The following is a 27,970-nucleotide window of genomic DNA, read 5'->3' as shown; positions in this document are numbered from 1 at the left end:
AAATCATTGTCCTTTATATCAATTCTTTATGCATTCTTTCACCTGCACTAACCTTAATTAAAATATATCGACGCAAAACCGAAAACTTTTTTTACAGGCAACCTTAAATGTTATTTTTTGGCTTTGGTCTGAAGATAACAATCTTAATCTTTTAAAATTTTGAAAAGATGTAAATGACTTTTTTTGTCTATGGACCTGAAAATTTTGTAATTGGTGGATTATACATAATTTAGGTGATAACCGTGATATACTGTATACACATCCTCTAAGATTTATATAAAACACTGTTTTGTTGAATAAATGTGCCCACCTAACAATGCTGCAAACAAGCAGAATCTATTTGGATTCAGATCCAAAGACTTGGCAATTTCATCCATCACATATTCCTTTGTTTCAAGGGAACCTTTGTATGTCAACTTCAAATTTTGGTTGGAGAAATAACGTGGTGGATCGAATATTGCATATACTGCATTTTGTCCTAAAATACCCTGTAGTCCATGTTCACGACAAAATGCGATAACTTCTTGCTCATGATCATCCATTGACATAGCTACACCAATACCAAGGTGTCTTAATGCAAGGCGTAATGCTCCACCAAGAAATATTGGCGGATTCCACCATACTTTTGGAGGGGGTGTGCCTCTGTTGTAAATATGTCGCAAAACCATGTTGACTTTTTTCTTTTGATTGAGCTGTCCAGAATACCATGTATCCATTTTTTGACTTTCCAATGCACCATTGAAAAATACAACCAATTCCATGTTGGCCATTTGACAAGCTTGCAGCAAATTTGACAGGAAGGTCAGCATCCTATTCCATTGCCCACCACACACCCAGTCAGAGAAATAGCCTCCATATAATCTATCAAGACAGCTTTCTGCATCAACAATCAAACAAAATCTGCTTGAACCAGGCACCCTGCCACGCCTCTTTGGTATAAAACTTTTGGATATTTTTAGCAAGTCAACCGAGAGACAGGCACTTGAACAGTGAGTTTCCAAATACGCCTGCAAATCCTTGATCCCCATTGTAACAGACGAAGATATTTAGCAGAACATTAATACATATCTTTATTAAATACTTGGCTTTATGTCTTTAGAAATACTTTAGTTCTTGTCACTTTATTTTAACGCCGAAATTAGCGGTCGTCTTTCACCATGTGCTCTCAACGGCCTTCAGCTACATTAAACGTTACTACGCATGCGTGATGTGGAATTTCATCCCAGCATTCCAAAAAATAATAACATGGCGGAGGAAACAATTTTTCAACCCGGAACTGGCGCTGCGCCAGCAACTTTAGTAGAACTGACAGTCGGATGCAGGTTGTGCAACCTGTTTTTTAGAGCCTTATATTCTCCTCTCAAAATTCATCAATCAGACATAATTATTCTTTTTTATATTTATTTATTTCCACAGGACTAATCCCGACAATGAAATCTGTGTTAAATGAAGGGAGGTAATTACATAAAGAAAACAGTAAACAAGGGAGGCTACTGCTTTATCAAATTGCTTGTTTACATATTACTAATTAACAAAATAGCAATCCCACCCAATGAAAAATTATTTAAGAAAAAAGAATTTAAAGTCAATTTCACATAATTTCCATTCATCATTATTTGCAGTAAAAAAGATGAAAGAGTAGATAAAATGTATACTGTAGGCTACATCAGGCTTATATATTTTTTTGGCATGAATCCACCACCTTGCAAAATAATCAATATACAGAAGTACACTAGTATATTTCATAATAAATGTGTCTTTACATGTTTTATGTTCGGTTTACATCACATAGATGTTGACAATTTGCACAACAATTTTGAAATGTTTGCTGATAAAAGAAAATAGTAAATTTTGAAATGGCTTAAGAATATGATAATGAATTTAGTTTTTACTGTTAAATTGGAGATATTGTGAACAGTTTTCATTTAGAAATTGAATTGTAGAAGATATTGATATTGTGGATATTCTTTTTGTTACTAATTGTTAGAAAAATTGTAATTCATTTGGAAAATAATATGGCAACAGAAGGAATTGCTGGGTTTTCCCCAGGATCTGGGGTTCAACCAAGTAGTGTTATTGAACTTTCCTTGTCCTGCAGGTATATCTGTATATATATGTACTATAGTTATTTCACAATGTTAATTCACTTTAATATTTGCAAATTTTTTGTTTGATCCTATAATGAAAATTTGTAAATATGGCAAAAAGAATAAATATTATAAATTATCTTTAAAATTTTGTATGTTTTTTTCTCATTTATTTATATTAGTATCTTTTATCAATAAGATAAATATTATTAAGTTAAACCATTTATTTTATTATCCTAAAAGGGAAAAATGTGGTTGTTTTTTTAGTGACAATTCATATATTGGAACAAAGACCTCGCTATTTTATGATAATTACAAAGTACAATAGTTATGACAAAGTAGGTCAACAAACAGTTAAACTATTTTCATTATTTTTACGGTTGATAAACTTTAGAAATAACTTCATGATATTTTATACTTAAGTAGAAAGACACTTGATATTGTTTACACAGAAATGAAATATGTGAACTTTTTAAGCTTGTAAAGATAACTGTAAAGTACTGTTGTAAATTAATAATTATAAGATAAAATTTTACCAAGCACACACAATATATGCAAACATTTTTAAGTTTATGGTAGAATGTATTTGCAGTTTATATTCATCAGACACTCTTTTAAAGTCACTTAAATGGCCTTTATGCAATTCTGTATTGAAATTCAGTCTTTTGAATATAAAATCAATATAATATTGAGATGTTATCATTGGTTGAACTTCATTAGAGTTTATATATCACAGCTGTTTTGTGAATAATACAGTAAACTTAATTATAAATGCACATGTCATGTGTTGAAATTTTATTCATTAGAAAAGATTATTAAGATTACTGTTACAATTTGATTAATTAAAGTTAAATAAACAAAAAAATCAAGAAGTAAGATTAAGTAGGTTTTCATGCATTCGCCTACATAATTTAGTATTTTTTTGTTATGCAGTTAATAATATTGTTAAGATATAGTCAGAACCCTTATACCTAATTTCATAATTTACAACTATAATGATAAATATATGAGTTTGTTTTAAGACTTAGAAGGATTATCCATTTTTTGTATCTAATATTTTAGTGTAGCTTCTTACATTTTCTTAGTTGAAATAGTGCATATCTGAAAGTATTTTCCAGGGTCTTTCAAATAGATTCTATTTGAAAGACCCTGTGTTTGCTTATATGAATTGTTAGAACTGAGATTGGAGTATATTTGATTCTGCCTTTAAAAGGACTGGTTGAGTAATTCTTTAAGGATGACTTGAATGATTTAAAAATATCTTCTTCTTTTTTCAGAAACCTGATAGATGCAGATGTCTTCTCAAAGTCAGATCCTAGTAAGTTTTAAACATTTTACTTTAATTGTTATGCATTGACTCCTTTGAAGAAGCTGGGGAATATTGTTATGTTTTGTAAATGTTGGTTGATAGACCATTCTGTGTCTTTGCAATAACTAGAGGATTTATGAACAGCCTTCAGAATTCATTAAATGATAGCTTTCAATAAAAAAAGTACACCTTTTGTTTTTTTATTATCCCCCTCCGAAAGGCGGCAGGGGATATAGAAAAAGTCTCCTTCCGACCTTCTGTCTGACACATTTTTGTCCGGAGCATATCTCAAAAGTATTTGAGGTATCAACTTGAAACTTCATAGGTGGATAGATCATATTGAAGAGGAGTGCAGTGCACAATAATAATAACTGTACTCTGCATAATTGTTCAGTTATTGCCCTTTGTTATTTTGTCAAACTTAATTTTTGTCCAGAGCATAACTCAAAAAAGCCTTTAAGATATCAACATGAAACTTCATAGGTAGATAGATCTCACTCAGGAGGTGTGCAGTGCACAGGAATGATAACTCTACCCTTCATAATTTTTGAGTTATTGCCCTTTGTTATTTTTCATACTTAATTTTTCACCAGAGTGGAGCATAAAGTTTTCAAAAAGTCTTTAAGATGTCAACATGAAACTTCATAGGTGGATTTATCGTATTGAGGAGGAATGCTGTGTGCAAAAATGATAACTCTGCCTTGTATAATTTTTGAGTTATTGGCCTTTGTTATTTTTCATAATTTTTGTCTTGAGCTTATCTCAAAAAACTGCTAGAGGTATCAAACTACATATACATTCTTCCAATGAGCAAACACATTCGGCGGGGAATGACCATGTTAACATGGCTCTTGTTGGCTAGGTTACACATTGGATTGGTCATGAAAATAGTTTTAGCTTAATTACTAGAGGACAGTTTAATCCATAGCCTTCAAACATTGTAGAATGATAACCTCAAAGAGTGGAAGACACATATTGTGTTTGAGCTTAGGTTTATTTAAATATATCAGTATGATCATAGTGACATTGAATATGAAAATGTGAATATGAAATTGTTTTCTGGTCAATAACTTTATGACCATGTCTCCAAATATCATAGTATGATTAAGTCTGTGAAGAAAAAGACTTGAATTGATTTTTGGCTGGGATGCTCAAAGATCAAGACAACAGTGACCTTGAATATGAAAAAAAGTTTAGGCTCAATAAATAGAGCATCATATGACCTGCAGCTTTCAAATATCGTTGGATAAAGTCAGATGTTTGTATATATAACTACATGTATTGTAATAATTGTCTTTACAACTGACTTGTTATGACATATTTTATCTCTTAACAAAATTGGACTGTATTTTATATCAGTTTAAATATGACCTGTCATGTTTTAACCTATATTGAGTTGCATTCTGTATTCTGCTAAATTAGTCCACTCCATAATCGAAGATAGCCTCTAGACAATTAATATTATAAAGATGCACACTTTATAAAGATGCACACTTTTTTTTTTTTTTGAAAACCTATAGTTTTTATCTTTTAATAGTGAGCTTTTATTAAAGCTGTTACTATTGGCAGATTTTACAGTTGATATAATGTGATGTTTTAATATGCACTTTTTTAATGTGTACTGTATTTGCATATATATGTGTATATATTTTGCATATATATGTGTATATATTTTATATATACACATACATATGCCCATAACATAACATTGAATATGGTTTTAGTTGTAAAATATGTAAAATATCTTAAGTCTCTTGTGATTCTACTTAAAGAATGGCTATGTACAATGTAATGTTTATCTTTTATGTTGAAATATATGTAATTGTACAGAGATGAGACTAAAATAAAATAAAAATTGGACGATACCCCTTATTGCTTGGAAGACTTCTATTGCTTATAATTATTGGGTCCAGTGCTCACAGGTTAAGGTCTCAGTTTCATGCAAAGTCAGGGCTTTTAGAGTTTAGAAGTCAATTTTGACTATCTTAATACATTTTATATATTGTTATTCATGAAATGACAATGAAATGAAATTCTTAATTTATTTCAGTGGTTGTTCTATTCACCATGGACCAGGGAACAAGGCAGTGGAGAGAAGTAAAATCTTAAATTGTTAAATTTATTTTGTTAAAAATCAGAATGATGCTTTCTAGTTGAGGTACAAAATGACAGTGACAAATAAGTTAATACAGTAAAATATTAAAATATTTTAATGCCCAGAAATGCTTATCATTTTGTGGTCACCTTAACAATAGTATGAATCAATGTAATAACTGCTGGAAAAATTGCACCATACCTATTGGTAGACTGGAAAGGATTATAACGCTTTAATACGCAGATTGCTCTTCGTTTCTGAAATTGAGTCATCTCCTCTTTAAAATATGAAAATGTATTAGATTTGCATTGCCTTTGTTGTGAAAATTGATTTGTGACTACATAAATAAATGTTGTATGATATATTATGCAATGAAAATGAATAAAACCACTCAAAAATATATTATAGGAGACATACATAGATATTCATTAAATATGGTATTTATATATTTACAAAGTAAAACTTGTAAAACCAACATAGTGCGTTTGCGACCAGCATGGATCCAGACCAGCCTGCGCATCCGTGCAGTCTGATCAGGATCCATGCTGTTCGCTTACCAATCCTTTTACAAGTAGAGAAACTGATAACGAACAGCGTGGATCCTGATCACAGTGATCAGACTGCGCGGATGTGCAGGCTGGTCTGGATCCATGCTGGTCGCAAACATACTATGTTAGTTTTGTCATGACGCGGCTCATTTATGTTTGCATTGTATTCTTATTTAATATGGACTTGTTTTTACAGTTTGGTCGCACAGAAGTTATTTGGAATAACTTGAATCCAGACTTTGTTAAGAAGTTTGTGATGCACTATTTCTTTGAGCAGAGTCAGAAGCTAAAACTAGAAGTGTAAGTTACTTGTGTTTTATATCAGATGTACAGCTATTTGGTGGTTCATAATCATGATTGCTCTAGCTTGATATAATTTTTGTTTTACTGTCGAAAGATATGACTTTTTCTTTAAAAAATCATATAAAATTTCACAAAATGCTATAATGCAAAGTTATTGCTCATGCCTTGTATTAAATAAATAGTTTTAGTTTCATAGTTTTAGTTTCATCGCGATTATGCTCTATGAAGAGTAAGGCGATTACTGCAGATGATGATGATATACGAGGGCTGTCCGGAAAGTTCTTAGACAAGGCTATAAAATTATTATAAGCAGTTATATCAATATAATGATTGAACATTTTGCTAAAGTATTTATATGCTACATATTTTTTAATTTAAAAACATGATAAAACCAATATTCGCAAAGCGCTAATCACCATGGCAACATGATCAACAAATCACGGAGCACTTTGATTTCATGACGATAGATACTTGATAAAAGAGGTAATTTTAACGCAAACTCTAATTTTAGTTTTGTGACATCAAAGGATACTATTGCATGATATTTAGTGAAAATTATGACGTCATACATAAATAAACAGCTTGTATATGACGGTTATAGGCAATGAAGGTGAAAGAATTATTTGTTGCAAAAATGATGTCAAATTCAAGAACGGGGCAACGTAATGTTATCTAACTTCATAGCAACTATAATATGGCACCAACTGAGATTTAAGTTGTTACATTAAAAACAAATTCAGCCATAAATTGTTCAAGGCAATTTGTGTTTAAATGTCAAACAAGATTAAGAAGCGGTGATGACAGAATAAGGTATAAGAGCGCTCCAGATGGCCGAAATATCGTAGATTGCGTTATGAAATTCTTTGAAAAAGACAGACATCTCACACACTGTATGGAAACCAGTGACATCTTTGTTTTTTAAATAAATTGTAGTATATGAAAGTCATAAAGTAATTGCAAAGGAACAAAACATATATTAAATATACACCAGACTGGTACCATGGCTGTTGAAAAGAAATTGAATCATCTGTAAACGTGTAGTTAATTTGACGCCGTTGACATTGTCAAAGTGCTCCATGACGGTGTATATATGTAACTACTGTTAAAATTCAAACGTAACTCACAGTTCAGTAATCTTTTATAAATGTGTTCGCTAGATATGTATAATTTCCCTGACAAAATTTGTAAAATGTATGTATTGTTATAGAATAAAAATTAAGAAGTATATGAACCTTCCGGACATCCCTCGTATATACACTGTTGTTTCTGTTGGTAAATCACCAGGTCTACAAAAGTTTGATATGGTTTCTTCTCTTTGTAAAAATAAAAGGAAATAGTGTCTTTGACTTCATAAATTTGTTTTTAAGGATTTTATTTGTTTACTTTCAAATTATTTTCTTGATAAATATTTTGATTCTCTATAAACAGGTGTTAACACAATTGTATTATTTTTTACAGATATGATATTGATTCTCCTTCTGCAGACTTAAGTAAACATGTAAGTTCTCACATCTTTACTTTCAACACTCTTAATTGGTTGTAATTGTAATTTTGGCATCATTTCAAGATATTTAACATACATTTCCTAATATTCATCATGCTGAATTCACATTATGGACTTGTATTACTTAGCATTTGCATCTGTTCATTATTAATTGAAGGGATTATAGTTTCGAATCACTAGCATTGTAGAGTTTAGTAAAACTTTAAAAAATTCAGATTTCCTTAGCTCTCTGGTGGTTGCATGGCAATTCTATTGCCAATTGCACTCACTTTATAGTAGTATCTAGAACAGGGTGAGAAAAATGTGCAGTCTGATAGGAACTGGAATCTGGGTTCCTCAGAATACTGACTTAACAAATCAGCAGTGCTACTGAGCTGCATAAACATTTTCTTTCCAATAACTGTACAGTTTCTTACTTTAACATACATGTAGATAAAAATACATGTAACTATGTTTAAATAAAAGAACATGAATTTGCATGTAAATACTGTTTGAATGGTATGTGTAACTACCTTTTTGTTATTATCAAGCATTTTGATTTCTTTCAAATTCTAAATTTATATTGTTGATAAAGTTACAAGACATACCTTTAACTCTGATTGTTTTTATATGTTGATTCCCTAATTATTGTGAAATATTATATTTATATAATTTATATAATTATGTAATTTATCTAATTTTGTGAAATATATACAATAACTTGATTTGCTTTGTGTTTAAGGATTTCCTTGGAAGGATGGAGTGTACTCTTGGAGAAGTTGTTGCGTCAGGAACTAGATTTACACGTAGATTAACGTGAGTTAAAAACATTTTATTAACCTCCCCAAGAAGTTGTCTTTTGGCAAATTAATTGTTATGAATTTTTATCAAATTAATCTTTAGTTTATACAGAATTTACTTTAGTTTGATAGTGTAGGAAGCTATAGGTTTTTAAATACATTCTTCAATCCATTTCTGGAAACAACCAGTGCTGAGTAAAAAGTGTAAAGTTTTCTTGCCCCAGGAAACAACAGCTCACCCCTTACAGGGTTTGAACCTGTACAGCTAGCAATCCTTAGATAACTATTCGGATGTGTTAACCACTCAGCCATTCAATCATTTTAATTAATTTAATTGAAATCTTTACACTGTGTAATATACATGCCTTAATTTATAATGGACATGCCTCAATTTGTGTTTGGAACAATACATTTTTAGTTGAAGGTATTTCAATTTCATATTGCTAAAGTGGAATATCCATTTGTTAAGTAAGTTAAAAACTTGTTCCTGTTCCTTAACCAACTGGAACCAAAAATGATCAGTCTTTGCCATCCAGTCTAGCTAGGCTCTATGCTGTTGGTAGCTTAATACTTGTTATTTAATGCTGAAATCCTTTAACTTTTTAATGGACTGTTCTAATCCATTAAACAATTTTAACAGATTAAAGGCACATATTGCCTCTCAGAAATGGATATTTTTTCCCATCTTAAAGCAGCACGCCTCCAGATTCATGTTAAATTTCATGAAAATTTTGATAATGTATTTGACAGTAAAATATTGTGAGGTGAACAAATAAAGTTATTTACATATTGCAATTGGCATTACAATCCATGCAAATAACCAAAAGAGGTAAAAATGTGCAAAAAAAGCCCTTACTGCGTTGGTAACGCAGTAGAAATATGGTGATAAAATACTGCAAAATCAGTCTTAAATCGCAAATAACATGTAAATTTTGACATTGATCTTGATTGTTTTTACCTTTCTTGAAATATTAGTACATTTTTGTCAATTTTCATTTTCTTGAAATATTTTGGCTCATCTGGAGGCGTGCAGCTTTAACAAGGGGCAAGCTTGTGTTAATATATGTTTTAATACTGGATATAAAGCATTTAGCATATAATGGGCCTTAATTGAAAATAAACGCCCAAAACCCTGGCCTATTCTATTGATGCTAATATTGTTGCTTGCTTACCAATTAGAAAATAACTAAGTGGGAGGTTATAATTTATGATTGTTCTTGGAATTTCAGGGGACCAAACATAAACAGGGGTTCAATTATAAGTAAGTATTGCATTACTTTTGTTTACATTTTAAAGTATAGAATGAGAATATTACACAGAATATAGTTAAATTGAAAATTTTAATCATTTTTCAGGCATTTAATATGTAAAAAACACCAATAAACACTTTCCGAACTAGCAGTCAATAGGCTATTTTTATCAGTAGTTTTTCGAGTAAAGATAACCCGTTGCGTGTCTCACTGTATAAATTGTATGTAAAATGGTCTAACATGTGGTAGGTTTAACAGTTTATTCAAATACTTTGATCATAAAAGTTGTGTTGAAGTACATACTGTGACGAAGCTAAGATCCAAAGCTTTCCATTGGTATAATAATTTTTGGAATCTGACATTAAATCACAACAAACTAGCAGTTTAAAAATGGCTTAATTTGTATTGTTTTAGCATAAGAGATATCGAATTCACTCAAAGATAAGGGAAACAACTCATATGTTTTCACTCGATATACCTTGGTTATTTACGTAGTTCATATAGAAAGTGTTTATGGGTGTATTGATGTTCTCTTGAAATACATGTAAATTGTTATTAAAAGTGCAGCAGAATTTTATTTAAAATGTTCAAAAATTATATTTGAAAAAAATTCATTTGCCCATAGAAGATATTGTATGTTATTCACTCAATAACATTATGTTTATATAATGATGAAATTTTAATGTAATTTGTACAACTGTTTATTTTGTTTACAGTAAGTGCTGAGGAGTTAAGTAGCTGTAAGGTGAGTTCTTTGAATGAAGATATGATACATTTTTAAAAGAAATCTTTGAAGAGTATACTTTACACAATTAAGAAATGTACTGAATAACAATGTCTCCATTGACAAAATTCTTTGACATGTAAATACAAACTTGACCCTAGTGGAAAGAAAATGAAAACAATTTTGCTATTGACTTTTACTTTAATACCTTTTACAGAAAGTAATAAGCAAAAATTTGGGTTTGAAAAGGAACTTTGTCTGAAGTATAAACTATGTAATACATGTAATATTTCAGTAACATAAAATTATGTAATAATAAAACCTAATTATATAAACAGGAACAAGTAATCATGCAGTTTTGTGCACACAAACTGGACAAGAAAGATTTCTTTGGAAAGTCAGATCCATTCCTTACATTTTATAGAGCCAATGAGGACGGCAGGTATTATCATCAATTTTCTTGGGACCAGCATGGATCCAGACCAGCCTGCGCAGTCTGATCAGGATCCATGCTTTTCGCTTACAGACCCTATAACAAGTAAAGAAACTGATAGCGAACAGCATGGATCCTGATCAGACTGTGCGGATCCATGCTGGTCGCAAACCCATTATGTTGGTTTTGTCGTGACGCGGCTCAAATATGAATTTCATATACAACATCATTTGCTGTTTTTACCGAACAATTCATAAACTGTTTATGTTTCATATATACAAGGTAAGAATGTTAGATTGAGCATAAAAAAGGTTGAATGTACCTGAAATAATGCAAACAGAAACACAAGGCCGCTTCCACTGTCAGTGAAACTCAAAAGTAGCCATAGCTCTTAACTTGGTACAGTGTAGCTCATAGCTTCTTACCTTTTTTGATGGTGAATATTATATACCCAACAGGTAATAATGAATTGTTAACAGTACAACAATGATTACCGAGTTAAATAGGGTAATATTCTTTTCCAGTTACACTGTTGTACATAGAACAGAAGTGATCAAAAAGACATTAAATCCCACGTGGAAACCTATGACAGTTTCTGTTAGATCACTCTGTAATGGGGATTATGATAGGTATGTAAAGTTAACCAGTTCATTTGATATAATAGGTATGTATTGTTAACCAGTTTCATTTGATATAATAGGTATGTATTGTTAACCAGTTTCATTTGATAAAATAGGTATGTAAAGTTAACCAGTTTTATTTGATATAATAGTATGTATTGTTAACCAGTTTCATTTGATATAATAGGTATGTAAAGTTAGCTAATTTTATTTGATAGAATAGGTATGTATTGTTAACCAGTTTTATTTGATATAATAGTATGTTTTGTTAACCAGTTTTATTTGATATAATAGATATGTATTGTTAACCAGTTCATTTAAAATGATAGATATATTTAGTTAACCAGCCCATATGATATTATTGGTATAGTATTGGTATAGTAAACCAGTCTATTTGATATATATATATAACAGTTAACCAGTCTATATGATGTGACAGGTATGTTGAGTTAACCAGTCAATTTGAATAATAAAAACTTTTGTTTAATTGATACTTATTTTGTTATACCGGACATAGAAATCATAAGTGCATATTGCTAAAATTGGACTTATGAAGAATTTTATTAATTTACTTCTGTGCTTAAGATCTTCATAATTTTTTATTGTAAATTTTATAACAGAAATATCAATATAAATATACATATACTGTATAGCATTTACAAGATCTGCTGAAATGATTTAGTGGATATTTTTGATGTTTTTATATTTATATAGGAAAGTCTTATTCAGCATTTTGTTTTGATGTAACTGAACAATAAGTATTTAATAGTTGTAGAATTGCTTATAAAATTAGGTTGGAAGTTAATGAAAGTAGTGTTTGACATTTACTTTTCAGGTCAATTAAGATAGAATGCCATGACTGGGATGCTGATGGAGGGTATGGATTTTGTTTTCATCTTCTTCTTTATACCCCGCACAACAAAGTTGTAAGGGGGGTATACTGGAATCAGCTTGTCCGTCCGTCCGGCCGGCCGTCCGTCGGTTTTTTCTTGTCCGCCCAATAACTTAAGATTCCTTTGACCCTTAGTCTTCATATTTGGCATGGAGGTTAGTCATGATTAGTAGATGACCCCTATTGATTTTGAGGTCAGGTCAAAGGTCAAGGTCACAGGGGCCTTGACTTCAAAAAGCTTGTCCGCCCAATAACTTAAGATTCCTTTGACCTACAGTCTTCATATTTGGCATGGAGGTAAGTCATGATTAGTAGATGACCCCTATTGATTTTGAGGTCAAAGGTCAAGGTCACAGGGGCCTTGACTTCAAAAAGCTTGTCCGCCCAATAACTTAAGATTCCTTTGACCCTTAGTCTTCATATTTGGCATGGAGGTTAGTCATGATTAGTAGATGACCCCTATTGATTTTGAGGTCACTAGGTCAAAGGTCAAGGTCACAGGGGCCTTGACTTCAAAAAGCTTGTCCGCCCAATAACTTAAGATTCCTTTGACCTACAGTCTTCATATTTGGCATGGAGGTAAGTCATGATTAGTAGATGACCCCTTTTGATTTTGAGGTCACCAGGTCAAAGGTCAAGGTCACAGGGGCCTTGACTTCAAAAAGCTTGTCCGCCCAATAACTTAAGATTCCTTTGACCCACAGTCTTCATATTTGGCATGGAGGTTAGTCATGATTAGTAGATGACCCCTATTGATTTTGAGGTCACTAGGTCAAAGGTCAAGGTCACAGGGGCCTTGACTTCAAAAAGCTTATCCGCCCAATAACTTAAGATTCCTTTGACCTACAGTCTTCATATTTGGCATGGAGGTAAGTCATGATTAGTAGATGACCCCTATTGATTTTGAGGTCACCAGGTCAAAGGTCAAGGTCACAGGGGCCTTGACTTCAAAAAGCTTGTCCGCCCAATAATTTAAGATTCCTTTGACCCACAGTCCTCATATTTGGCATTGAGGTTAATCATGATTAGTAGATGACCCCTATTGATTTTGAGGTCACCAGGTCAAAGGTCAAGGTCACAGGGGCCTTGACTTCAAAAAGCTTGTCCGCCCAATAACTTAAGATTCCTTTGACCCACAGTCTTCATATTTGTAATGGAGGTTAGTCATGATTAGTAGATGACCCCTATTGATTTTGAGGTCACCAGGTCAAAGGTCAAGGTCACAGGGGCCTTGACTTCAAAAAGCTTGTCCGCCCAATAACTTAAGATTCCTTTGACCCACTGTCTTCATATTTGTAATGGAGGTTAGTCATGATTAGTAGATGACCCCTATTGATTTTGAGGTCACCAGGTCAAAGGTCAAGGTCACAGGGACTTTGACTTCAAAAAGTTTGTCTGCCCAATAACTTTAGATTCCTTTGACCCACAGTCTTCATATTTGGCATGGATGTTGATCATGACTATAAGGTGACCCCTATTGATTTTGAGGTCACTGGGTCAAAGGTCACAGGGACCTTGACAAAAAAAAAGCTTTTCTTCTCAATTGCTAAAGAATGTCCTGTCCGCAATGTATTGATTTTGACATTTTCACATTTGAAGCATGTAGAATACATAACTTAGCAATGCACTGGCTTAGTAACCTCAGATTTGGCAGGGAGGTTATCCTTGAGCTCTAAATGGCCACTGTTGATTCTGACAAAGTGGTATGCGGGGGTATTCAAGCCATGATAGTGGCAGTTCTAGTTTCTTTAGATTTTACACAAGATCCTTTACTGTTAGTCTGCTGATGGCATATATTTTTTTTTAATCTATATGATCACAAATTCAAATAAAAGAAGCAATATGGAATAACTATATGAAATACTTGACAAATATTTATATGTTTGTACATTGTATATACCCGGTATATGTTGATAAAAAACTTTGGTATAATTTCAGTCATGATTTTATTGGAGATTTCACAACTACATTGAGAGAATTGACAAGAGGGCCTAGTAATACAAATGTTTATGAGGTAAAATAGTTTACACTATATGGTTCCACTTTAAGAAAATAGCTTTTCCATAAAGTAACTATTGATAATTTTGTTTTTCTCCGAGCGAGTGGTAAAAATCCCATAGTAGTGAGTGGAATTGACTTTGTGGTAAAGTGTCCTTCTGAAAATAGGTACTGTGAGTTCAAGACCTACTGTGTTCATGACCATATTTCCTTATTTGACACCAGTACTGGTTCAAAGGAAAGGACTCAACAGTGGTTCAAATAATCTGAAAGCTTTCTTTACAATCAAGATTTAATAAATAATGTGAAAACTTAACTTATTTATCTACTGGTAGTTCATTTATAAATACTTAATAGGTCAGATTTTTAAATGAGAGAAAGCTATTATTTTCTTATCCTATTGAAGACATTAGCCAACTTATGCCTACATATTCTTGGTGATCTTTGGACTTTTCACTGTCAGTTAAAAGTCTGAAGTGAAAGTGCAAAACCTTTGTCAGCAGTGTTGGACTAAAATTTTATATTATCTAGGTTCTTGTTTTACTATCAAGCACTTAAAAGTGAGCAGGCTGTGCTACTGACAGCTCTTGTTTGAATTTACAATGTAATAAAAAAAAGTAAGATCAGTAAAAATTAGGAACATGACTGTAACTAAATATTTTTATTTTTCAGTGTATAAGTTTGAAAAAGAAGAAAAAGAAAGGTGCAAAGTATACAAACTCTGGAACTGTTGAATTAATGAATATAAGGATAGAGAAGGTCTACACTTTCCTTGATTATGTCAGAGGAGGGTATGTTATCTATCCTTTTACAGTATCAATACTCTTTAATGTTGAGACAAATTTTGTAAAGAGAATGTTGCAGTTTAAATATACCCTTAATATTTCACATGAAATGCACAAAGTGTTGTTGTTTTTTTTCGAATACTGAAGAATAATTAATTATTCTCATCTCTTAAATGATGTTTCAAGACAGCATTCAGTCTTTTAACTTTACTTTCGCTTATTTTAGCCAGTTTATATGCACTTGAATCATAGAGAGTAAAACAAAACATTCGGTTTATTTAAATTATTCAAAGATCACTTGTTCTGCATGATTTTTTTTGTAATTGTCTCTAAATCTTTACAAGCACGTAAAAGTAACTGTTTCTTGCATGGGAAAATGAATCATTTTATCTGTTGTTTTCAGCACACAGTTGAACTGTACATTTGCAATAGATTTCACAGCATCAAATGGTGACCCAAAATCCCCATCATCTTTACATTACATCAGTCCATATAGACCAAGTCCATATGCCACAGCATTGAGATCTGTTGGTGAAATTATCAAAGATTATGATTCGTAAGTTTATTATGATAATGATTATGATATCCGCTCATCTAATGTGTTGCATGATGATTAGTTAATTTTTGTGTATCACACTAATACTAACATAATTATACTCAAGTGTACAATCCACTCACCTATAAAATTGACTCACCTATAAGAGCCACTCACCTATAAGAGCCACTCACCTATAAGAGCCACTCACCTACAAGAGTCACTCACCTACAAGATATATTCACTTATAAGAGTCACTCACATATGCTCACCTACAAGAGTCACTCACCTACAAGATATTTTCACCTATAAGAGCCACTCAACTATAAGAGCCACTCATATATACTCACCTACAAGAGTCACTCACCTATAAGATATTTTCACCTATAAGAGCCACTCAACTATAAGAGCCACTCATATATACTCACCTACAAGAGTCACTCACCTATAAGATATATTCACTTATAAGAGTCACTCTCATATGCTCACCTACAAGAGTCACTCACCTACAAGATATTTTCACCTATAAGAGCCACTCAACTATAAGAGCCACTCTCATATACTCACCTATAAGAGTCACTCACCTATAAGATATATTCACTTATAAGAGTCACTCTCATATAAGATATATTCACTTATAAGAGTCACTCTCATATACTCACCTATAAGAATCACTTATTTATGGATTGGAATAATCAATATAAACAATTCATAACTTTACATATCAATTTAATTATTTCAAGCTTATTTCAGATCTTGATGCCAGCATAGCATGTACCGCTTATTTAATGTAATCAATAATAATAATAAACATAAAATAACATTATAAGGAACAAAGTCGAGACTAGAAACAATTTTATGACTAGAAATAAAATGTATTGGAATGTTTGGCCGCATCTAAGTATGTCATGCTAGGATATGACAACTAAATGTCCCTAGCATAACAAAGAAAATTCCAGCAACCGAATAAACCAGTTAAATGCAAAATTTTACATGCGAATGTTACTGAGCATTTAAGGACAGATGTGCCTGCTTCCGGCATATGCGTGCCAAGATTGCGTAATTACCCTATGCAAGGGTGCCAAGATGCGTAAATGTGATAACTTCTGGCATATGCGTGCCAAGATTGCATAATAGAATATGCGAGGGTGCCAAATGCGTAAATGCGGTAATAAATGGGAGCAACTTTCAAGCAAATACTCAGTTACTTAAAAATGCCAAAGAGACACCTGGGAAATACCAAGCATAGCGCAAGCTTTGAGCAAAACCCAGGACTCATATAAAAAATTCCAATTTTGAAATTAATGCAATCTAGTAATTCCAGCTTATAGAAGGATATTCTGTCGAAACAAGACCATCTAATAGATGAAATATATACCAGACTAGAGACTTAAGCGTAAATAGTTTACGAACCTATTTTCCCGAAGGATGTACCATAGAGGCCATCGAGAGAAACGGTTTTGAAAAATTTATACATAAAACATGACTGGTTCTCGGCTGCCAGAATTTTCCGTCAAGATGCGACAAGAAAAAATTTACATGAACATTGTTGCACAATTTCATACAAGTTTGTTAAAATGTTATCCTTTCACATATTTATAAATGTCAACATAACACCAGTTGGTTATTGTTTGGTTTTATTAACCTGTCAATTACATACTGATTACACGGTCGATGCACACAATATATTAATCATCGGTAGATTTTCGAAAAGTTCCGTGAGATGTACGCTGTACGATGGAATTTAATTTGATTTGCATCTATGAATTAAGTGAACTGATCGTTATAGCGCAATAAGGTAAAGCACGAGTTTATAATCTAAGTGCCATAGATGTTTTAAGTTCGAGTCCGCGTTGGTCCATGTTCTTTTTAGCTCATCTGTCACAAAGTGACAGGGTGAGCTTTTGTGATCGCTTTTCGTCCGTCCGTCCGGCGTCCGTCCGTCGTCCGTCCGTCCGTAAACTTTTACTTTAAATGACATCTCCTCATAAACCACTGAGCCAATTTCATCCAAACTTCACAGGAATGTTCCTTTGGTGGTCACCTTTAAAAATTGTTCAAAGAATTTAATTCCATGCAGAACTCTGGTTGCCATGGCAACCGAAAGAAAAAACTTTAAATATCTTCTTTTAAAAAACCATAAGAGCTAGAGCTTAGATATTTGGCATGAAACATCTTTTAGTGAGTGTCTAGCAAGTTTGTTCAAATAAAAGCCCTGGGGTCAAAATTGGCCCCGCCCCGGGGGGTCATTGATTTTCCCTATATGCATATAGTAAAAACTTAAAAAATCTTCTTTTAAAGAACTCAAAGAGCTATGGCTAAGATATTGAGCATCAAACATGTTCTAATAGGTGTCTACCAAGTTTGTTTAAATAAAAGCCCTGGGGTCAAAATTGGCCCGCCCCAGGGGGTCATTGATTTTCCCTATATGCATATAGTAAAAACTTAAAAAATCTTCTTTTAAAGAACCAAAAGAGTTAGAGCTAAGATATTTAGCATGAAACATGTTCTAATAAGTGTCTACCAAGTTTGTTCAAATAAAAGCCCTGGGGTCAAAATTGGCCCCGCCCGGGGGGGGGGGGTCATTGATTTTCCCTATATGCATATAGTAAAAACTTAAAAAATCTTCTTTTAAAGAACCAAAAGAGTTAGAGCTAAGATATGTAGCATGAAACATATTCTAATAAGTGTCTACCGAGTTTGTCTAAATAAAAGCCCTGGGGTCAAAATTGGCCCGCCCCGGGGGGTCATTGATTTTCCCTATATGCATATAGTAAAAACTTAAAAAATCTTCTTTTAAAGAACTCAAAGAGCTATGGCTAAGATATTTTGCATCAAACATGTTCTAATAGGTGTCTACCAAGTTTTTTCAAATAAAAGCCCTGGGGTCAAAATTGGCACCGCCCCGGGGGTCATTGGTTTTCCTTATATGTGTATAGCAAAAACTTAAAAAATCTTCTTTGAAAAAACCCAAATAGCTAGAGTTAAGATATTAAGCATGAAACATCTTTTAGTGAGTGTCTAGCAAGTTTGTTCAAATAAAAGACCTGGGGTCAAAATTGGCCCCGCCCCGGGGGTCATTGATTTTCTTTACATGTATATGTGTATATAGCAAAAACTTAAAATCTTCTTTGAAAAAACCCAAATAGCTAGAGTTTAGATATTAAGCATGAAACATCTTCTAGTAAGTGTCTACAAAGTTTGTTCAAATAAAAGCCCTGGCCCGGCCCCAGGGGTGTCATTGTTTTTAACTATACATGTATGTGTATAGTAAAAACTTTAAAAAAATATTCTTTTAAAAAGCCCAATGAGCTAGAGCTTAGATGTTTAGCATGAAACATCTTCTTATTGGTCTACCAAGTTTGTACAAATAAAAGCCCTTGGGTTAAATTGTCCCTGCAACGTTGGGTGGGGGTTGGGGGGGCCTATATACAGGTGAGCGACCTCAGGGCCATCATGGCCCTCTTGTTTTATTATTAATACTTTCAACATTATTAAAGCTACACATGATTATTTTTTATGTTGTTCGTTTTGTTTTATTATGTTTTACTTAATTTCGTAAAGTCTATACTCTTTTTAAATAACATGTTTTAAGAATTCATGTTTAAAATTAAAACGGATTAAAATCAGTAAATGTCTTTTCAATGCCGTAACACACACTACAAATCCGTTCCATTAAAATATACTGCAAAAATAAAGAGAGAGTAAAGCCTAAAAGAATGTCATCAGTAAGGATCGAACCACAGACCTCTCAATTATCAGGCATTCTCTTAAACGACTGCGCTATTGCGAATTAACGAAAACCTTCACATTAAGCTGGCCTGACTTTCAAAATATGACTTATATACTCCACATTAATTCTCGTAAACTACACGGACCAAACCGAAGAGGGGTCGAATATTTAAATGAGTGCTATAATGTATTCATAATTGACATGTCAATAAAATCAGACAATATAAACGAAACACTGTTAAAGTTTTGTTTTGAACATCTTTTCGATATTTTCCCAAACTGCCTTCCGCTTAAACGATGATGTTGGAACTTTGTCGCCGTCAGTGTGTTTCTTAGGAGTTAGTCGTGACTTGCGGTACGGGTATGCCAGCAATAATCGCTAAATTCCTCATGTACAACTGAAATATAAGCACAACCAGCAGCAGTATCCATCGGAAACAACATGTCATTTATAACAATAAACACAGTAATGTACATATATGAAAAACATTTCCTACATATTTATTGAAATTATGCCATAATGCAGACAATAATACACAGGAGTTTGAATGATAAATGGGTGTGGCGGGTGGGAATACGTTGTGTTTCTTTTTGGTTGTAAAAGCGGAAAGGAATTGTACATCCGGTGACTGGTATTTATACTCGACACCGGTAGTATTAACAGAACCAGTCCGATTATGTGCTATAAATAGCACGAAGAAAAACCCAATTATTCTTACCAAAATAAACTCGAGTTATTTCTATGCAGAAATAATCGGTATTATTTATGGATTGGAATAATCAATATAAACAATTCATAACTTTACATATCAATTTAATTATTTCAAGCTTATTTCAGATCTTGATGCCAGCATAGCATGTACCACTTATTTAATGTAATCAATAATAATAATAAACATAAAATAACATTATAAGGAACAAAGTTGAGACTAGAAACAATTTTATGACTAGAAATAAAATGTATTGGAATGTTTGGCCGCATCTAAGTATGTCATGCTAGGATATGACAACTAAATGTCCCTAGCATAACAAAGAAAATTCCAGCAACCGAATAAACCAGTTAAATGCAAAATTTTACATGCGAAAGTTACTGAGCATTTAAGGACAGATGTGCCTGCTTCCGGCATATGCGTGCCAAGATTGCGTAATTACCCTATGCAAGGGTGCCAAGATGCGTAAATGCGATAACTTCTGGCATATGCGTGCCAAGACTGCATAATTGAATATGCGAGGGTGCCAAATGCGCAAATGCGGTAATAAATGGGAGCAACTTTCAAGCAAATACTCAGTTACTTAAAAATGCCAAAGAGACACCTGGGAAATACCGAGCATAGCGCAAGCTTTGAGCAAAACCCAGGACTCATATAAAAAATTCGACTTTTGAAATTGATGTAATCTAGTAATTCCAGCTTATAGAAGGATATTCTGTCGAAACAAGACCATCTAATAGATGAAATATATACCAGACTACAGACTTAAGCGTACACTTAATTTTTCAAAATGCATTCACATACAAGATATATTTACCTATAAGAGGCACTGACCTATAAAATGTATCAGCCTTTAAGAGTCATTTATCTAAGAGATGAACTCACCTATAAGATATATTCACCTACAAGAATAACTCACATATAAGATATATTTACTTACAAGCACCACTCATCTATAAGATGCACTAACCTATTAGATACACCCTCCTTTAAGATGCATTCATCAATAAAATATACTTAAATAGACGTACACCAGATATATATTTCAAATTAATTATGTTTCATTGCTTAACAGTTATTATCAGATACTAACTGATAGTTTTTGACTGAAATTAATCGATTTTGTACCAAAATGCAAACTTTGACAATATAAATGAAATATTTTGATAGTACAGTTTATGAAAGTATTAACATTCTGATTGATTATATTATAGGGATCAGTTATTCCCAGCCCTAGGTTTTGGTGCTAGATTACCTCCAAATGGCGTTGTGTCACATGAATTTGCCCTAGTAAGTACATCCTCATTTTAGCCAATGACAGTGTTAATTTCTTGCCTATGACACCAATATATCACTATGAAGAGAAAAGTCTTAGACTTACCTTTAAATACTTGTTTCATAGTGTTTTAATTTTATATTGAAATGAAGTCATCTGAAATAATCAAGCAGTAAAAAATGTCCAGTTTGCATTTTTATGCCCCTGCACAACAAAGTAGTAAGAGGGGTATACTGGAAACAAAAGGGAACAATAGAATAAGGTGCCATGGCCCTCTATTAAACAAAAGAAAATAACAATAGAAATGGCCCTTTATCCCTATTTAGTATTAGTATTAATTAGGTTATTGTTTATTTTTATGAAGTATAATATGAAATATTCAACATTTATAGTAAAAAGTTATTTTTACTTTACCTTACACACTGACTCTTAACTCTTGGATGGGCATACTGTCACTTTAAAGAGGCCTACACATAATTATAACCATTGTTTCATGGAACATTGTATTCTCTTTAAATCTGTTACCTTCAAAATTAGCATTGCTTACCCATATATAGGCTAGTTTGACATGTGTTTGGTTTTAAAAATTTGTACTTTTTAACATTCCAGTAAAAGTAACAATATTTAATTATATATTTATAGAATGGTAATCCCCAGAATCCCTATTGTGAAGGTATAGAAGGTGTAGTAGAGTCTTACCATAAAGCTATACAGTCTGTTCAACTATACGGACCAACAAACTTCGCTCCATGTATAAATCATGTTGCAAGGTAAGCGGCAGATTGACAGTATACAAATATTTCCTTGTTTAACTTTTTCAGTACATATCATATCATTTACACCAGCTTAAATGTCTCTATTTTATTATGAAATGTAAACATATTTTTATATGAGTTATCAAATCTGTTTTGGAAGACAATACAAATATTTTTTTCTGTAAATACTATGTTCCACCTTCACATTCAAGGTTAAGTTCTTAAAATTCCTTTGGTCATTTTTGCATTATGAACACAATTTGTTTCCATTTGGAAATTATGAAAATTAATACATGTAGTGCTAAAAGTGATATACACAATGCATTTTAAGATAATAAAGTGAAAAGTGGATTGTTATTTAAACTTATTTTATATATTTTTTTGTTAATTTTGAAATTCAGCAATAAATGTATCGTTTTTTGGCCGGGTTGCACTGGTACAAACCCAGGTTATATTATGGTGAATGTCGGGTGGTGGGCGGTCGGGGAAATATTTTTATGGTAACAGTCTTCTCAGCAACTACCTATCACAGCCTTTTGATATTTGGCATACAGCATTGACACATGCTCCCATACCGTGTGTCTGTCTCTCATCTACTTCATGTTTACTGACTTAGTTAAATTTTCGACATAATGGTCAATGGTAGGAAATTTTCGTAACAGTTTTCTCAGCAACTACTTATCACAGCCTTTTGATAATTGGCATACAGCATTGACATGTGGTCCCATACAGTGGGATTTTAGTTGCAGATCTGTTGCTCATCCACTTCCTGTTTATCGACTTAAATAGTCATTGGAAACTTTTTTTTCGTAACATCACAGCATCATGATATTTGTTATACAAATGCAACCTGGCCTTTTCTGTCTTTGACCCATTTTCTAGGGTTAATTTTATGAACTAAAACTAGAAACTGAAAGTGACAATAATATAAATTTTCATTCCAGCTGTGTTTTTTTAAGGATTTTCTATGAGCTTTTTTAAATACAGTCTGATGTTTATTTTTAGATTTGCAGAAGCTAAGAAAAATGGTGATGAATATTTCATTCTACTGATAATCACAGATGGTATTATAACAGACATGCCTCAAACATGTGAAGCTATTGTCAATGTAAGTACAGTGAGGATCTTTTCAAGTTTTAAACTCTAAATTCTATCTTTTCCAACTTTAAACTATTAATTCTATCTCTTCAAATTCTAATATGTAAATTCTATTTTTACAAATTTCTAATTCTAAATTCTTTCTTTCAAATTCAATGAAATTTAATTTCTATGTCACCATCATTGGGCCAGACCAATTTGTTTGTCTATACAGTTTGACCAAACTATATAATTATGTTGGATGCTGAATTGGTGTGGTGTTTTTGTTTATTGTTTGAAATGGATACATCTAAAGTAAAATCACTTGAAGTCCTATGATCATTAGGTGGAACTTGTGTAAGTACAAATATTGCTGACTTTATTCCAAGCTTATGATTTGCTTATTTTACAAGTTTTCTTAAAACTAAAGGAAAAGCAGATTCTAAAATAGTTTATGAATAATGTATGAATTATGTTAGATTACTGAAGAAGTTTTTCTTTTTTGTTCATTGCAGGCAGCATCTCTTCCAGTCTCTATCATCATTATTGGGGTAGGGGATGCTGATTTTGAAGGTAAAACTAGATTTACAAGGGCATAACAATATTACATGAACCATTTTAATGATCATTCAGTGTGCATATTAACAAAAAAGAAATAGGTATATCTTGAATGAGACATGAAATATGATGATTTCTTGCATATCAGACAGGATTATCTACCGTTCACACTGGTACTAGAAAACCCTGTCTTACACCCCCCATGTAAGACAAGTCGCGTGCTTTAAATGACATCATTGACGCGCGCATTTTATGAATGAATAGCGTTCTTAGGATGACGTCACTTAACCGTTATAAATGAAGTTGTATGTTCATATGCTACTTTAAGAAAAAAGTGCATAATGAGAATATCAGTTGGTAGTTTCTGCTCTGAAAATAACTGATATGTAATATGCAAGAAAAAGGATCAAACACCGGCTGTCGGTGCAGACAGGAATATCTAGCTCTCGGCAGAGCCTTGTTACCGCCGTAAACAGTCACTCTCCAGCTAGATATTCCGGTTTGTACCGGCAGCCGGTGTAAGATTGATATATTTTCATATATACACTTTTTATTTTATGTACTTAATTAAACTAATGTCTTTTTCTCCTTCATGCCGATGGTCTGAATCTAACATGAGATATCAAAAATAATGTATGTTCGATCAATAATTCTATTTGTGATACCAACACTTTGTCTTAAGGTAATGCACAAAGTATACCTTATATTATCAACTAGTTGTGAAACTAAGAATCATTAACATGTAAGTAAAATAATTCATGCCTCATTGTCACAGCATATTTTTCATAATGATTAACTTACAAAATAGATTGTATTTGAGAAAACAGTGACTGATATATAAGCTAGGTATAATGACATTGTAATATATATATTTGTTTCAGCAATGGAAGTATTAGATGGGGATGATGTGAGATTGTCATCAAGAGGAAAATATGCCGAGCGAGATATTGTTCAGGTAAGTTAATTTAAGAGAATTTGTTATATAAATTTATTGTGTGTATTATTTACACTCAACACAAGTACTGGTAGCTGCTTTTCATTTTATGTAATATTCAGATAATTGAATAAGTCAGAAAAAACTATGTTTAGATGAAAGCGATAAAGGAAGTCATGAATTTGTTTTAATTTATATCATTTACTGTACATCATAGTTTACTGTACATTATTTACTGTACATTGTTTTCTGTACATTATTTACTGTACATTTTTCTACTGTACATTGATTACTGTACATCATTGATTACTGTACATTATTAACTGTACATCATTGATTACTGTACATTATTTACTGTACATCATTTACTGTACATTATGAACTGCACATTATTGGCTGTACACCATTTACTTTACATGGTTCAGGCACGAAAGCACATGTTATAGAACTACTTACATAATAAAAGGTAGATATATTGATAAGCAATTTAAAGAATCAAGTGGTCAAAGAAGACTATTTTATAATGTGTTGTTTACTGTTTCAGTTTGTCCCATTCAAGGAGTTTCAGGGTAGACAAGGAGAGAACCCAGCCTCTGTTCAGGCACGTCTTGCAAAGGAGGTGTTAGAGGAAATACCAGACCAGTTCTTGTCATATATGAAATCTCGAGGGATCAAACCTAAACCTCCATTACAGAGATCTCTAACAATATCATCTGTACATTCTCTCCCACCCTCGGAACAGTAGATAGGTAGTTATCATCTGCCAATTCTCTGCCACAGGTAGTTATCATTGGATTATTCACTCTGGCCCTCAGAATAATAGACAGATGGTTATAGAAACCTTAATTCTAGCCCTCAAAATAAAAGACAGATGGTTTTCATTGGAAGTTTCATTCTAGCCTTCACAATGAAAGACAGATGGCTATAATTGGAACATTCTCTCCCACCCTCAGAACAAAAGACAGATGGGTTTCATTGGAAGTTTCATTCTAGCCCTCACAATAAAAGACAGATGGCTATAACTGGAACATTCGCTCCCACCTTCAGAACAAAATACAGATGGCTGTAATCTGTATATCTATCGAAAGATGGCTGACAAGGGCCTTAGATTAGAACTAATTTTTTTACAAATACCATATATGTTGAGTTCAGTCAAGTTCTTCCAATTTAATTTTTGTAAAGGACCATTTTTGATTCACTGTATTATTACATTTTTGTGTGTCAATGAAGAGTTAAGAAAAGTTGTTAAGAATAATCATTGTTTGCATCATTACTTTATCTTTATGTTGAAGAAGTAAAGATTTGTATGTAACTATACAGAATTAGTAGACATTTACTAATGCAATTTTATGTTTTTGTTCTGTGCAATTTTGCCAGTTTATGGACCTTTCCGGTTTTCCGTAGCGGAACATTTAGCCACACCTTTGCCATTCATTGCTAGGTCAACTGCTGACAAACAGTATCACAAACATAACCATGTGTTCTTTTGTGTAAACCAGGTCAACCAGTGACTCTGTAATATCTCAGGGTAGCAATTGGATAACAAGCTAGCCAATTTACATAAAACTGTAAACACTGAAAAGGTCCATTATTAGCAATTTCAAAAACATGACATGATTTGTTGCATTCTTGGCTTTGTGTGTATTAGATTCTTTATAAGACAAAACATGTATATATTTTATGTATAAAACATGTAAAATTAAAATTATTTATACATCTTTTTTTTTTTAATTTTTTTTTTATAATTCAAACTTTAAGTAATTTCATTGAAACATCTTGAATGATTTTTTTTCTATTGTTAACACTAAAAAATTTTTTAAAGGTATAAAAAAAATTGCAAATTACTGTGTTTAATTTGAATTTGATTTTGTTGTACATACATCATTCATAGCCTAAAATTCTTCATAAAGATTTGATGGATTTCATAAAGAATGGCATCATTATCATTGTTCAATTTGTTACCTAAAATTTTTTTTATGTACATAGACAGTGTATATGTATAGTTTATATAGAGATTATGTTATAATAAACCCATGACAATGTTAATACATTTATACATAATTGTCTATAGATCTTGATCAAAATAAAAGTCAACTCTTTCTATACCACTTATTTCATAAGAATACTACATATTCTAAGAAAATCACAACAGAGTAATAAAATAAGTCATATTAACAAACAGCATTTTGATTTTTATCTCATAAAATTTTTTTTTTCATGAAAATTGAAATTTGTGCAGAAAAATGGCAGATACAATCGAGCATCCTTTAGAAATTTAACTTTTGCCTAAGTGCTTTAACATAGTATTTCATAAAAATCTTGCTCAATTTAACCATTTTGTATATATTCTTATGTTTGTTTCAATGACACTTTCCATAAATTGACTTTTGTACAATACGGGTTTAACTTCTTTTTTTATATATCATTTATATATAAAGAGGACTGTTTACATAGTACAAATTGAATTGTGATTCCTACATGTATATAAGTTACTTTGTTGTTTCTTTTAAGTATTTGATAATACACAGAGTGGTCAGCTTTGTTTTGTTTCTATCAGCCCTCTTGGTCCGTCAAACTGCTGACATGTTTCATTAACATACTCTCTATAGAATGACATCAAATTGCCCTATATTAAAGGGGCACGCATCCAGATAAGTAAGATTGATTTTTAAAAACCTCTAACTTGATGAAAATATTCATATTTTAAGAAATGTATAAGTATTTATATTCCAGGAAAAACTTTAAAAGGATGTATGGAATTTACTTTTTTATCAACAAAATTTTACCCCCTGTTACTACTCAGGGTAAGAGAAATTTCTACATATTTTGACAAGTTACTGGTAATTTCTGTGTATAGACTGTTAGGCTAAGTTAAATAATTTAATTTGAACAACATAAACTTTGACTCATTTGAACATTTTATTAAAAAAAAAAAGATAAAAAAAATAAGAGAAATCTGGAGACTTGCTGCTTTAAAAAAGAATATGGCAAATTGTACATACTTTATGGAAGGATATGAGTAACACAGTAACAGAAAAAAAGGCTTTTTGCTGCATTAATAATTCA

General features: G+C 32.2%; 2 protein-coding genes across 4 annotated transcripts in view; one reads left to right on the top strand and one right to left on the bottom strand.

The window, feature by feature from the left end:
* The window catches only part of LOC132752072 (constitutive coactivator of PPAR-gamma-like protein 1), a 28,517-nt gene extending 27,277 nt beyond the window's left edge, over window positions 1-1,240 (bottom strand). Inside the window, exon 1 of one of the 2 annotated variants that reach the window (XM_060742346.1) lies at window positions 311-1,240. In XM_060742346.1, coding sequence (XP_060598329.1) covers window positions 311-1,028 — 718 coding nt within the window. In that variant the 5' untranslated portion in view covers window positions 1,029-1,240. The remainder of the gene's footprint in view (window positions 1-310) is intronic. The other variant, XM_060742347.1, reaches the window with a different exon arrangement.
* LOC132752073 (copine-8-like) lies at window positions 1,228-26,560 on the top strand. 2 transcript variants are annotated; one of them, XM_060742349.1, is made up of 20 exons: window positions 1,228-1,322; window positions 3,365-3,405; window positions 5,447-5,493; window positions 6,236-6,339; window positions 7,801-7,840; window positions 8,568-8,641; window positions 9,855-9,886; window positions 10,592-10,620; window positions 10,938-11,041; window positions 11,557-11,661; window positions 12,488-12,529; window positions 14,483-14,558; window positions 15,215-15,333; window positions 15,731-15,883; window positions 21,519-21,594; window positions 22,223-22,350; window positions 23,341-23,443; window positions 23,928-23,985; window positions 24,852-24,925; window positions 25,449-26,560. In XM_060742349.1, exons 1-20 carry the CDS (start codon window positions 1,246-1,248, stop codon window positions 25,647-25,649), a joined length of 1,683 nt encoding a protein of 560 aa, XP_060598332.1. In that variant the 5' UTR covers window positions 1,228-1,245; the 3' UTR covers window positions 25,650-26,560. The 2 variants fall into 2 exon arrangements, with proteins under 2 accessions (XP_060598332.1, XP_060598331.1); XM_060742348.1 differs by lacking the exon at window positions 1,228-1,322 and adding an exon at window positions 1,749-2,098.
* The last annotated feature ends 1,410 nt before the right edge of the window (window positions 26,561-27,970 follow it).

Source organism: Ruditapes philippinarum, unplaced genomic scaffold, assembly GCF_026571515.1.
Source record: "Ruditapes philippinarum isolate M1 unplaced genomic scaffold, ASM2657151v2 ctg1620_1_1_1_1, whole genome shotgun sequence".
In the NCBI taxonomy this organism is placed as follows: domain Eukaryota; kingdom Metazoa; phylum Mollusca; class Bivalvia; order Venerida; family Veneridae; genus Ruditapes; species Ruditapes philippinarum.
The sequence above is the reverse complement of the archived record's forward strand: the minus strand, read 5'-3'. Positions and strand labels throughout refer to the sequence as shown.